This window comes from Octopus bimaculoides, chromosome 3, assembly GCF_001194135.2.
Source record: "Octopus bimaculoides isolate UCB-OBI-ISO-001 chromosome 3, ASM119413v2, whole genome shotgun sequence".
NCBI lineage: Eukaryota > Metazoa > Mollusca > Cephalopoda > Octopoda > Octopodidae > Octopus > Octopus bimaculoides.
In genome coordinates this window covers 136,998,407-137,011,440 of record NC_068983.1, presented here as the reverse complement: position 1 = coordinate 137,011,440, position 13,034 = coordinate 136,998,407, and the positions used below count along the sequence as shown (strand labels likewise).

Below are 13,034 nucleotides of genomic sequence, written 5' to 3'. Positions count from 1 at the left end.
GCATACACACGTGAGTCTATGTAAATATGTTTGTATACATTTATGTATGTGTGTGTTTGTAAGAGACAGTGTGAGTGAGTCAAGGGGTGTGTGTGTGCGTGCACGTGCGTGTGTGCTTTCGTGCGTGCGTGAGGGGTTTCACAATCGCAATTTATTTCAATTACTCTTGTGAGGATATTCACGTAAATCATTTTTTTCATTTAAGCCACATTTTAATTTTCGTAAAAGTTTCCAAGTACCAATGAGGCTTTTTGGCGCATCTTCAATTTTCCAATTCATGAGAGGTGCCCAGTCATCATTCATCTGAGAGTCCATCTACAGAATGTCCTCAGAGTTCTATACAGCATATTTTGCTTTTTCCTTCCAGTATATAAGCAACAATTTCATTCCCGGGCAACGCCGGGTTGCTCTGCTAGTATAAAATAAATGAAGACTGGAGTAACTGGCATTACATTTATTCCATGGCTTACAATTGTCTCAACAACATACAGGTAACCATGATTGCTGTCTGAGGTAAATGTCTGGATTATCTGATCCCTTCTCATTTACTATATATATATGAAGGACTCTCCCACTGAAGACAATGTAAGAGTGTTCAGCTCTTGCTGAATAACCTGCACAAATGATTTGTTTATAGTGATCAAATGTTCGTGCTGCACATTAGCTCACTCTCTCCATCAAATTGACATTTTCTGAACAGATGCACGGGGTGCCACACATTAGGTGTCAAAGTGATCGCAATATAACATGAGATGAAGTGTTTTGCTCAAGAACAAATTACACCACCTGGTCTAGGAATTGAAATCATGATCTAGCAATCATGAGTGCAACACCCTAACCACTAGGCCATATGTCCTCACACACACATACATATAACATGTAATTTCACAAACAGCAGGCTGGTGTCAAAAAAAAAATAACCCACTCCATGAATGAACAACAGTAATAACAATAATGAAAAGAATTGTTGCTGGTTGAACATAATCTGGGCAAAAATCATTCATTACTAATTCCCTGGCCTCTGAGATATATTCTAGCCTCTGAGATATATTCTCAGTAGTAGTCACAGTATAATGGAGCTTAATCCAGCTTTCAAAATGTTGGAGAGTTGAGACCACTCCATCCCTTTGTAAAAACACAAGCCTTAGCTTACAGAAAAATTTTAGCTCAAAACTATAAACTATCTAAGATTACTGTAGCTTGAAGTCATTCAGTACTCTTGCTTGGCAAATTATCACAATACTTATTTTATATAAAATGAACTAAATTGTGCAAATTATGGGATGTTTGATTAAGTTGAAATCGAAAGAAAAATAAATAAAACTGAAAAAAAAAAATTTTAACGAAATTTAAATTGGAAGAAAAATTTCAGAAAAAAATCAGAAATTTGAATTTGAATCAATAAAAAAAATAGAACTTTTTTCATTGGATTTCAAACTATTTAATTTGAAAATTTCAAAAACATTTCAATTTTATGAATTTCAAATTGAAAACAGAAACAAAAAACATGTGTGTTTATTAATACAAATCAGTAAAAGGATCTTTTTTTAAATATATATTCTTTTATTGGATTCAGTTACTGTACAACCCCAGTATTTATTTCAATGCTGGTACTATTTTATTTAAACCTATTTATTAAGAGTGAGTGTTTAAGACATACCTTTTCAGATTGGGGTTATTGAATATTTTACTTTCATATTGTTGATGGTTGGTGGCAAAGAAGACAGAAGGATTCGGGTCAAGACATAAGGGTTCCTGAGTTGCCAGCAGAAGTTGGCTCTCCAGCTGAAAAATGTCTTCTTGAGTCCAACGGTGTCCATCATTGATCATACTGTTGATGTCACACAATAGCGACTAAAATGTGGAAGCAATAAATCCATCAGTTATTGAACAATCTTCACTGATTGAAGAAACAACAGATAAGAGATATGTAAGAAGATAAAGAGGTCTATCTACCTATATCTATAACTCTACAAGTGATAGATTTATAGATACAGGGAGATAGACATATCTATTGTCTTAATGTAGCAACTTATATGGGGGGAAAAACAAAATCCAATTTCTATATGTAATAAGTTAACAGCAACAGACCACATGGTGTTGAAAACAGGTAATTCTCTTGCAATTTTATAAATGAAACTAAAGAAACTATAAAGAGGAAAACTTGGTATATGTTTACAATACCTGCATAGTAGGTTTCAACATAATATATTCACTATCGTAACACCCATCAGTAGAACGTCTGTAATCTCGAACTTCAACAATTACACAGCCACTATAAAAAACATTCACCTGAAAAGGTAAAAAGAAAGATACTTTTTTATGATAAAAACAAATACAGGTCAATACCTGAATTATGTCCAGATTTTTGGAAAAAGGAACTTGTATTTTTCCACAAATATTTATGGTTTTGCTTGCTTTCAGGTTCCCTACACAGTAGTAAGGGAGCAGAAGCTTGATTTAAACATCTCCTTTATTGGATTTAAATACCGGTCTATCACAGATTTTGTCCCTGGAAGAAACTGAACACCACAGTGCAAGGTAACAGAACATTTGATAGCAATACAGTGTTACAGATGATTACAGTGGTTGAAGTAATTCATTGTGATGTCTATTCACATCTACATGTAGTAGGTTCATCATCATTTTCGTTTACGTCCACTCTTCCATGTTTACATGCATCAGACAAGATTAATTTGGGGCAGAGTTTTTCTACAGCTAGATGCCTTCTGACAACAACCCACAAATTTTTTCATGTAAGGTAATCTCCCAGTTCATTGAATGGCAAAAATCCCAGGCATGGTTAGAGAGAACTAGAAACAAACAACACTGAATAAGCCTCTTGTTTGCAAAGATTGTGCAACATGTTAAGTCATGTTAAGAAGCCCAGACGTACTTTTGTAGCAGACTACAAGCAAACAACATTGTTACACCATCATTAAGGCCATTGTTTACAACCAGCAAACATATATGAAGGCAAAAGAAAATATGAACTCACACAAACACAATTAACTCATGATTGTTTAGGGAAAGTTATTTTCAATATATTAAAATTTTATCCAGGGGAGATTGTTTCTCATCTATTTAACACTCCAGAAACCTGCGTTAATCAAGGTCCAAGAAACAATTAAAATTTTATTTAAATGCACTTACTTGAGCTTTTTCAAGGATGTCTACAAGTAAAGGAGGCAACTGAAAATAGATAAGATACAATATATTAGACATTTCTTCATCAAATATTAAAAAATCAGTTTGCATAATAATGTATAACATAAGGAACAAAAATAAAGTGAATTTTTTTAGATCATAATTCTTGAAGGATACCTTTCAATTATCATAGTTTTCACATCATTTTGATAACAGTATGTCCTTCCAACCACATACTACTCAATAAAGAATTAAAATGGTCTCTATTCTCAGCCAGAGAGGACTTATGTTTTGACTAGGTGCACCACAACAGTTGAAGCAAAATTCGAATATTTAACCAAGTTATTAATCAATAGTCCAATGCCTTTACATGCACTGGACCTTACACTATGCCTAGCTTTCAATATCCACAAGTTCAACTGACTGTACAGAATTATTTTATCACAACTTCACTACTTATCTCTAACTCATTTTTCAACCAGTCCAAAATCATATAACTCTTACATTTGCTTTGTTTCCACAATTTTATTCCCAAATTCTTCATTATAATGGAAGTTGTATGCAATCACTGACACATAAATCTTCCTCAACAAACTCACTATCATCTTTAAAACTTTAATGGCATAATGTCTACAATAAAAAACAATGCAGCCATGGCTAAAATGTTAGCCAGTTCTTTAACTAGTTACCTTAATGTCATATGTATACTTATGAAGAATTGACGAAGGCTACTCAACAATAATCACATGATCATCAATAAGTGCAGTTCATTCAATACTTACAGGCCATCTTTATAATCAATCCACACCACTTCCCTGTCTGAGGATATTTATTCCCACTCTGAGATAATTTCAATCCATTTCTATTAATATTATACATCTCTTTCAATCAAACTTACTGAACATTAACTAAGTTCAAACATTAATAGTTCTTAAATAATTTCACTGCTGTTCATTATCAACTATCTTACATACAAGTGACTTGTATCAGAAGACATACAGCACATAATATGGTGAGAGCCATGTAAGGAAAAAAATTCGAGGCTAGAGTGCAATGCATTGCATAAGTTACTGATTACCTGCAACACCAATGAGGATAGAATTCAGTACTTTCCTTGATACAGTAAATATTGTACCTAAGGCAAGTCATCCATTGCATAATCTAAAAATCTAGCATTACAGCTAATAAAACACTCAACTACACTGTGCTTTTACTATTTGTGATTTCGCCTATTTGAGAGTTCAATGTCTGTAATGCCAGTACAATACTTAAAGTAAAGGTAAAATTACCTTCTCAAGTCATGTCGACTCATAAGAGCTGGTTTCCCGGTTTTGTGGCATGTAAATTCCCCACCTGGATGGGACACTGGTCCGTCGCAAGATTACTCATTCTTGCCAGCTGAGTGGAGTGGAGCAACGTGAAATGAAATGTTTTGCTCAAGAACACAACATGTCACCTGGTCCAGGAATCAAAACCACAATCTTATGATCATGAGTCCAACACTCTAACCCATGCGCCTCCACCAGTACAATACTTGACCAAAATCAATTCAAAATAATAATATATTTTTGTAACAAACCTCAGAAGCATCAATATATCCTAATAACTCAGACTCCTGCAAAAAAGAAATAAATAAAATAAATCAATAATTTTACTCCATATAAATTTCTTTTGACAAAACATAAGTCGCATTTTGTAAAGAAAGGTATATTTGAGAGAAATGCTTCTCAACCTATTTGAGCATCAGTTATTTCCAATGCTTATTATTCTGTTCAATATTAATCACAATAAATTAAGTTGGTGAGCTGGCAGAATTGTTAGCACATCAGACAAAATACTTAGTGGCATTTCTCCAGACTCTTAACCTTCTATTTTAAGTTCAAATTCCACCAAGGCTGACTTAACTTTTCGTCTTTTTGAGGAGTCAAAATAAGTACCAGTTAAGCACTGAGGGGCAATATAATCAACTTGCCCCTCCCCTCAAAACTGCTGGCCTTGTGCCAAAATTAGAAAGAATATTAATCACAATAAAGTCATCAAAAATGTTAGCCAACTTAACAAAATCACAAAACTATAAATATAAAAATGACATGAGCTAACATACCTGACAGAAAATGTTATCTAAATTCTACATACACTGACATACCACACATAAACTAAATAGCTATGTGTGCCTATAAATGGATTTCACTCAACATTTTTTTCCCCATATTTACATTTCACTATTGTTTACAAATTATTTTCCATTTACTATTGTTTGCTTTCCTTTTGCCTATATCATGTTTATATTTTACAAAAATGCACACACAGTAAACTGTTTCAAACATTTGTTACAATAATTTGTCAATGCCCTCTTACCCAGTATACAATGGAATTTTAAAATATATTCTAATATCAACTTCTAAATAATTTAACCAAGTGCAGATTGGATAGAGTGCTCCCAGAATCAGGTGATCAGCATTGATCATTGGCCAGAACATAATAAGCAAAATCAGTTATTGCAAAGTATGCCATTTGATGCTCGACCAATTCTTCCAATCCACTAACCGGGACTGGAACTTTTTTTATTGATTTTGAGAAGATGAAAAGCAAAGTCAACTTCAGCAGGATTTAAAATCACAGTGTAAAGATATAGAAAGAACACTATAATGTGATCTATCCAATACTCTAATCATCACCATTATTTTAATGCCCACTTTCCCCATGTTTGCATGGGTTGGACAGAGTTTATTGAGGCAGATTTTCTATAGTTGGTTGCCCTTCCTGACACTAACCTTCACCTGTTTCCAAGCAAGGTAATATTTTGCCATGGTCAGAGATGTATTTACAGAATATAGGAAATGAATGTCATTTGTTTACAATCATTTGAGGTCTGAACTAGAAGACACAAACAATCGTGTGCATGTGCATGTGTGTGTGTGTGCATGCATGCATGCACGCGCGCACACACACACACACACACATTATGTAGTCATACAGACATACACAAACACACAAGCATACATTCATGTCTTGATATATGGTAAAGCCAAAGAGGAAAGCAGCTTGAAAATTAACATAACAAAACACAAAGGATTATTTTTAAAAAATTTAATTCTATTGAAAATATACTTACTTCATATGGTAGCTTGATAGTCTCAGAATCAATACCATTTCGACCTTTTAGCATAAGGGTATAACCCTCATTGGCAGGATAGAGATTTAATACCAAGCAGTTAAGCCGGTCCCTTTTGACCAACTTGGGAAGTAAGTGAGTTGCATAGCAAAGTGGCTGCAAAACATATTTTTTTTAAAACGGGAAAATATGAAATTTTTGAAAATATAAAAATAAAAAAAAATCAAGATATCTCTTTCAGATTCAATGGGGCTCATATGTATTTTTTATTTATTTCATCTCCAATTACGTTTTGATATCTAATTTTTGAATGTCTACATCATCACTTGTTGAACTTAAATTGGGAACCTTTATTTCAAGTGCTTGTACTTGTAGTTTAATGAATGAAAACCTTACTACTCTTTGTTTAGAAATAATCATCTCTTGTTTGAATTGTGCTTGAAACAATGTATATATTGAAGTATTAGTCATTACAGAATAATAGATCATTTAAAATATAGTGGTGTATGTATGTGTCCACATATGCATGCATAAATTATTTAATATATACTCAAAATATGAAAAGATTATCACCTTAATAATTCATCTCAGAACTTAGATATTATAGCTCAATTATCCACAATAAAATACAATAGGGCTTCAGAACCTTAGAAAACAACCTATTAAGGACACTAATTCACTTTATATTATATATTTCACTCACTACAAGCATTGGTTGACCAAGAGAAGGCATTTAACAGAGTACCACATTCTGTTGTTTGGTGGTCACAAGAAAACTAGTGCAGATAAAATCTTGAGACCCATGCAAGCTTTGTGCACAGGTGCTATCAGCAATGAGTCCATTGAAGAATTTAGGATGCATCTAATTGTCCATCGGGGTTCAGCTCTCATCACCATCACCTGTTTATTCTAGTTCCCCAAACAATAACAATTCAATACTGGATGTCTGTTGTAAAAGCATGATGGCCATGGCATGTAGAGAGTGAAAAAAGATCAGATAGCTATTGCTTTTATTGACAACAAAAAGTTTATCTTTCTGTACAAAGTGCAATGTTGTACGGTAGTAAGACATGAATGTGGAGGATGTGCAAAATCTGCAAAGAAATAAAGCAAGCATGCTCTGCTGGGTGCAAAATGTCAGCATACATGAACAACAGAATTCAATTAAACTGGGTGAGAAATTACGCATTGGAGGGGTTAGCTGTGATATCCAACTTATGTCAGCATAAAAGAACAGACATCAAATGATGAGTTTTTGTGGTTCTAGCCATCTTAGCAGTCAAAAGAATCTTTAGACAGCTTTTTCCAGTTTCTACACTTCTTTTGCAATTCTTCAATTTTATTCTCCAATAAGTGAGTTAAAGGTACAAAACAGTCATCATCAGCACAAGTGTCCTGCAAAAATCTCTCTATTTTCAATAACCAAAATGGGTAGATGAAGGTCATAGATGGAGCCTTAGAGAACACTCCTTTAAACACTCAATTCTTTCATGATTTCTCTAAAAAAAACATGTATTTAGATCTACCCCCATTATTTATGCTCTTTGTTTAAAGGTATTCTCTAGATCAGTGGTTCTCAACCAGGGCCCAAATGGCCCCTGAGGATCCATATAAGATTTTTGGAGGTTCATGCAACAAAATAGTAAAATGGAACAAAATAGTATTTTAAAGGCCTTTGAAAAATCTTTGCTTTAGATGTATGTATTGGTATGTATTGCAAGAAGCAGCTAAGTTTCTTTGTCTAACATTTTACAAAGTTCAAGCTACAGTTAACGTGTGAAAAATAAAACAGGAATTTTGAAAGAAGTTTCTATAAAATTAGTCTTTAACCCTTTCTATACCAACCTAGCTGAAACCGCCTCTGGCTCTGTAGTACAAATGTCTTGTTTTCATAAGTCGAATTAAAATCTTCCACCAAACCTTAGTCACAATTTATGTTCCTAACACTAGCTAAATGATAACTAAGTTATTTTACTAAATTCTTTATTATATTTAAAATTAATTAAAAGAAACACAAAACATCTCAAAATAAATACAGTAATGAAAGGGTTAAACATTGAATGGATATGGGAGGTCCACTAGAAAAAAATAGCAATCAAAGGGCTAACAAATGCAGCATACTTCTCTTGCATTTGTTTTCAATAACATAAACCCAAATTATATCCTGCTCAATTTCAATTGTTGCTGCTCTTATCTAGCAGATATAACATTCAATAATCTACTTTGATCATCTTAACTTAAGGTAAAAATTGTAGAAGTAACATACAAGCAACAGTAACCACAGAATGTGCTCTACAATAACACTCAATACTATTTGATTGTTTGTGAAAGAGCAAGTTAAAAGAAAAAAATACTTACATGATCTTCGGGTTGTCTGATACGTTCTTCTTGATACAATTCCCTTAGTCGTTGGTTCACAGATTTGCTGCAGAAAGAACACAATGATGAAAGAAGAAAATAGAAGATAAAAGAAAAAAAAGGGTGATGATTAAAAAAAAAAAAAACTATTAGATGGGAAAACTCCATAATAAAGCTTTATATAAACCAACTTTAGACCTTTTGGTGGAGTTATAAAATTCAGTTTCACCTCTCATTCTTCTTCCACCAATACCCTATGTGCCAACACCCACAACAGTACCCTTTCCTATGCAGATGATATCAACCTTCATTTCTCTCTAATCTCCCACAACCAAGTATCATCTATATGCAACCTTATCACCTCATACAGAACCTGTTTGACTGCACAAATAGAGATCTTGTAAACATTTTCTAATGAGATCATGTCTCCTTAAATAGCACGAAATCATAATTATTCAATCACTACACATATCAAGAAACCAACATATTAGCCAATTATCACTAAACATGAACAACATGCAACTTGAACCCTCAAAGCTACAACAAATGTTAAGCCTCCTCCCCACTGAGGATCAATGATGATGATTTCTTTTATCAAACACAAGGGCCCAAAATATAGAAGACAAGAGCAAAGGATGAACAACACAAAAGGTGGGGATTATATCAATCTAAAGGAACCAACAACAAAATTATAACAAAAGATTTGAAAATAGAATTCAGAAAAATAAAATCCCCAATGGCAGAGCAGTTCATCTAAGGCGAATCAAGGGAAACCTCCCACACAAAAAGGCCCAGATTACTCTGCCATCTCCAAAGTATCAAAAGTGCTCTCTTCAGTATCTTTCCTCCTGAATAGGAAAGCATACTTAGGATATGCTCTTTCAGACTCACCAGTCTTGCAACTCTCATCTACCTTTTGATAAACACACTAAAAGACAGCACCTCCCTCTCTACTATCATCTTCCTTTTCAAACGAAACTTGAAGAAGTTGATGAGAGCATGGCCAGAGAGGAAAGTGCCTATCTTCTAACCTGCCAAAATACTAAGTACTTTTGAAAGTTGTCCAAAGTCCCTGACCAGAAAGTCCTCTGGAAGGATGATCTCATCAATACCCAGAGTCAATCCATGACCATTGTCACTCATACCTTCAACTAATCTTTTATAGAAATTTGGAGTTGTTTTCCTGCTGATGGCTTTGCCCAACTGGAAAGTTCCTTGGTTTTCACTGACATCAACAACGTTACAGTGATCCACATATTTCTGCAGGTGCATCAGCACATGCCAGCCCATCATTAAGTATGACATCCCAAGACCACCATAGAGTAGGTGTGTTGACAGTAGATGGATTTCCTGACCAGGGGAACCTGATCCTTTTATAAGAAATAGAAAAGCAAGCACTCCAATCTGGCCAGATGTTTCTTGAGACAAAGTACAATGGTCAGAATAGTACACTGAGGCAACATATGCATTAGCTACATCAACCTGACCTTTCAAAGACATTCCTCTCAATCCATTTTTGAGTAAGAGTGGCTACTCTGCTCACTACCATTTCTCAATTCCTATCCATCTGGAGGTCTGGTCTGAACCAGATTCTATACACTTTCCCTTGAGCCCTCAGTTAAGCAACAGAAATCACTACTGGTCAACACAGACTGGCCTCACCAAATGCTTAGTTGCAAGATTTGTCTTGGTTTATGTGTGCTCCTGTACATACCTGGTATTCTCCCAGTTTGTGTTGATTACTTCTACATCTGAAATGTCAGACACCATGACAGTGATGTCATCCACATATGCAGACAGGACTCTCCTGTGACCCAGTTACAGTGAGATACCCCTTAAACTCTCTAGCACCAAAATATACAGGAGAGAGGAGTTTTTAAATCTTCCAGCATCATGTGGGAAACATTGCCTCAAAATATGATACATTGTTGAAGAAGCTATTACCAGAACTCTTCCTTGCAAAGTTTTGGAAATAGTGAGAGTATCAAGACCCTTATCTATTATTAAAATTTTGTTTTTGTTGGAGTCTACAAACTTCATTAACTCTTTGTTCTCCTTTTGGAGAACTGTGTAGTTGAGAAGCTCATCTGTGAGAGATTGCTGTAAATGTTCTTTCCATTTCTTATGACTGGAATGGTTCTTGTCATCTTGGTTGCTTTTGGTTTTGCTTCTTTTGTTGCTGATCTCTCACAGTTGTCCTTGGCATTGGTATTGTTGGTTTGTTCCTTGTTGTGTGTTCTTGTGATTGTTGACTTGTCACCTCAGTTAAGTAACTGAGTGCACCTTTTTCAGAGTTATTGAGTTTGGTGATCACAAACTTTTGGGATTTGGGTCTTAAGTCAGTATATTCACCAGCCACCCCTTTTTATCCTTTCTGAAGGTTGCACAACAGTTGCCTATTTGGGAGATTTTGTGTCATCCAAAGCTGCATCTACATCCAGGGGCTCAGCTGGATTTGTATTTGATTTCTTCTGTGTTGTTTATTGCTGTTGGTCATGATGGTAGTGACAAGGGATGAGTGCCTGCACCTTTCTCTAAGTAGAAACATATTTTGTTACTTTTGTAGTTGCCACTACAGTCCTCTTTGTGATTGCTGCAGATCTGGCATTGGGAGCAGCAGCGCAGAGTGACACACCACTTTTGACCTATTTACAGGTGAAGAGAAAGCTTCCAGGTGATCTGTTTTGCCACACATATAATGTTAGGGTTTTCTACCCTCCAAGACCACCTACATTTGCTTACACTCTCTGAAATAAAAGTCTTCAAGCATGGCCATTACTCTGGCCTGGTATCTACAAGGATGTCCTATGGGACATCTTGTAACTTTGGTCCTGAGACTCCTGAGAGGTACAGGCTATTGTAGCCATCGTACAAGCTTCCTGTTTACTGTTGCAGATAGCTACTAGAGTCCCGTGTTGCTTTCCTTGGGTAATGTATACTATGGAAGGCCCCCCCCTCTCCTTCCAGACATGATATTTCTTAATTTTGTCTGAAGATGGATATCATAGCTTCCTTTTTGAGCAACTGATGCACTTGTAAATAATGTTTCTCTTTTTCCATACACACCATCTCCTTTACTGAACATGACATGACTCCAGAGCAACAATATCATTTTTATATGTTCAACAGCATCTACATTACATTCCAGAGGATGAGAAATTCATTGATCTGTTACATACACAAAGGATGTTTTTACCTTTATGGATTTGTCATTATTCCTGTTGTTGATGCTGTCCTTATAGATTATGTTACTGTTGTTTAAGTTGCTGTTTTGTGGTGGCAGCAGCTGCTAGCTATTACTGTTGTTGTTGTTTATATTATTGTTGTTGCAGCTGCTGGCACTAGTGCTGTTGAAGTTGCCCCTATAGCTACTGTTGATTGTTCTATTATTGTCATTGGTTTCCTTACTGATGTTAGACATCTTCTTGTTACTGCTGTTGGTTTTACTGTTTTTAGGTTCTTTGCTACTTTCAATGGAAAGTGGCTACCACCCCACATTGACAACATACTGGTGAATAGCTAAAATCATTTAGGTACAACGAAGGAAAAGAGACAAGTACATTTTCTCCTAAAATCATTTAACTTGTGCTGGTCATTTAGTGAAGAAATTTTGCAAGAAACTATAAATCTGAAACTGTTATGCAGCAGGTGAACACCCATTCCATGATTAGAACAGGATGAAGCTTTCTCAGCAGAAACACAGATATATCCATAAAATAATGGTTAAAATTGCAACACCCATAAATGGTAAACGAAGAGGCCTGAAGTTTTGAGTGGGTTGAGCTAGTCAATTATATCAACTCCAGTTCTCAACTGGTACTTATTTTATTGACACCAAAAGGATGAAAGGCAATTGACCTTGGCAGAATTTGAACTCAGAATGTAAAGATGGAATAATGGGGTTTCTAAAGTGAGTAGTAAACTACAAATTGGAAGGGAAGAATACTAAGAATGGTCAAGTTTCTATAAACAGACTTATATGTTTATTCTACTGGCTAATGTGATAGAGTGGGTAGAGAAATCAGGGAGAAAGAAAGAAGTGTATATTGATATATGCACGCACACATACATGTGTGTGCATGCATTATTATATAAGGGAGAATATACAAAAAATAACAACAGACGAGGACAGGTGGTGTAAATAACAAAAGTATATATTAGTATGACGCTCGGGAATACGGAAAGTCTTTGACGTTTCGAGCTACGCTCTTCAACAGAAAGAATACGGAGACAAGGAGAAAAACACGGAGAAAAAAAATTGAATAGTGTTCAGTCAACGGTCAATCATAATAATGGCCGATCATAACAATGACTGACCGGAAGTTAGAAATTCTTATTTCAGGAGAGCTAAGAAAGGGGGAGATAACAAACGGTGATCGGGAACGAGGGGCTGTGTGTGGGAGGTAGACTGCTG

The 13,034-nt window shown here is 35.2% G+C and overlaps 1 protein-coding gene across 1 annotated transcript in view; it reads right to left on the bottom strand.

Moving 5' to 3' along the window:
- Window positions 1-13,034, bottom strand: part of LOC106872355 (transcription factor SPT20 homolog) — a 55,773-nt gene that overhangs the window by 29,276 nt on the left and 13,463 nt on the right. Inside the window, exons 3-8 of the mRNA XM_052966797.1 lie at window positions 8,621-8,687; window positions 6,263-6,418; window positions 4,727-4,762; window positions 3,154-3,192; window positions 2,185-2,292; window positions 1,661-1,854 (exon numbers count right to left, since the gene is read on the bottom strand). Of these exons, the coding sequence (XP_052822757.1) occupies window positions 1,661-1,854; window positions 2,185-2,292; window positions 3,154-3,192; window positions 4,727-4,762; window positions 6,263-6,418; window positions 8,621-8,687 (600 nt within the window). The remainder of the gene's footprint in view (window positions 1-1,660; window positions 1,855-2,184; window positions 2,293-3,153; window positions 3,193-4,726; window positions 4,763-6,262; window positions 6,419-8,620; window positions 8,688-13,034) is intronic.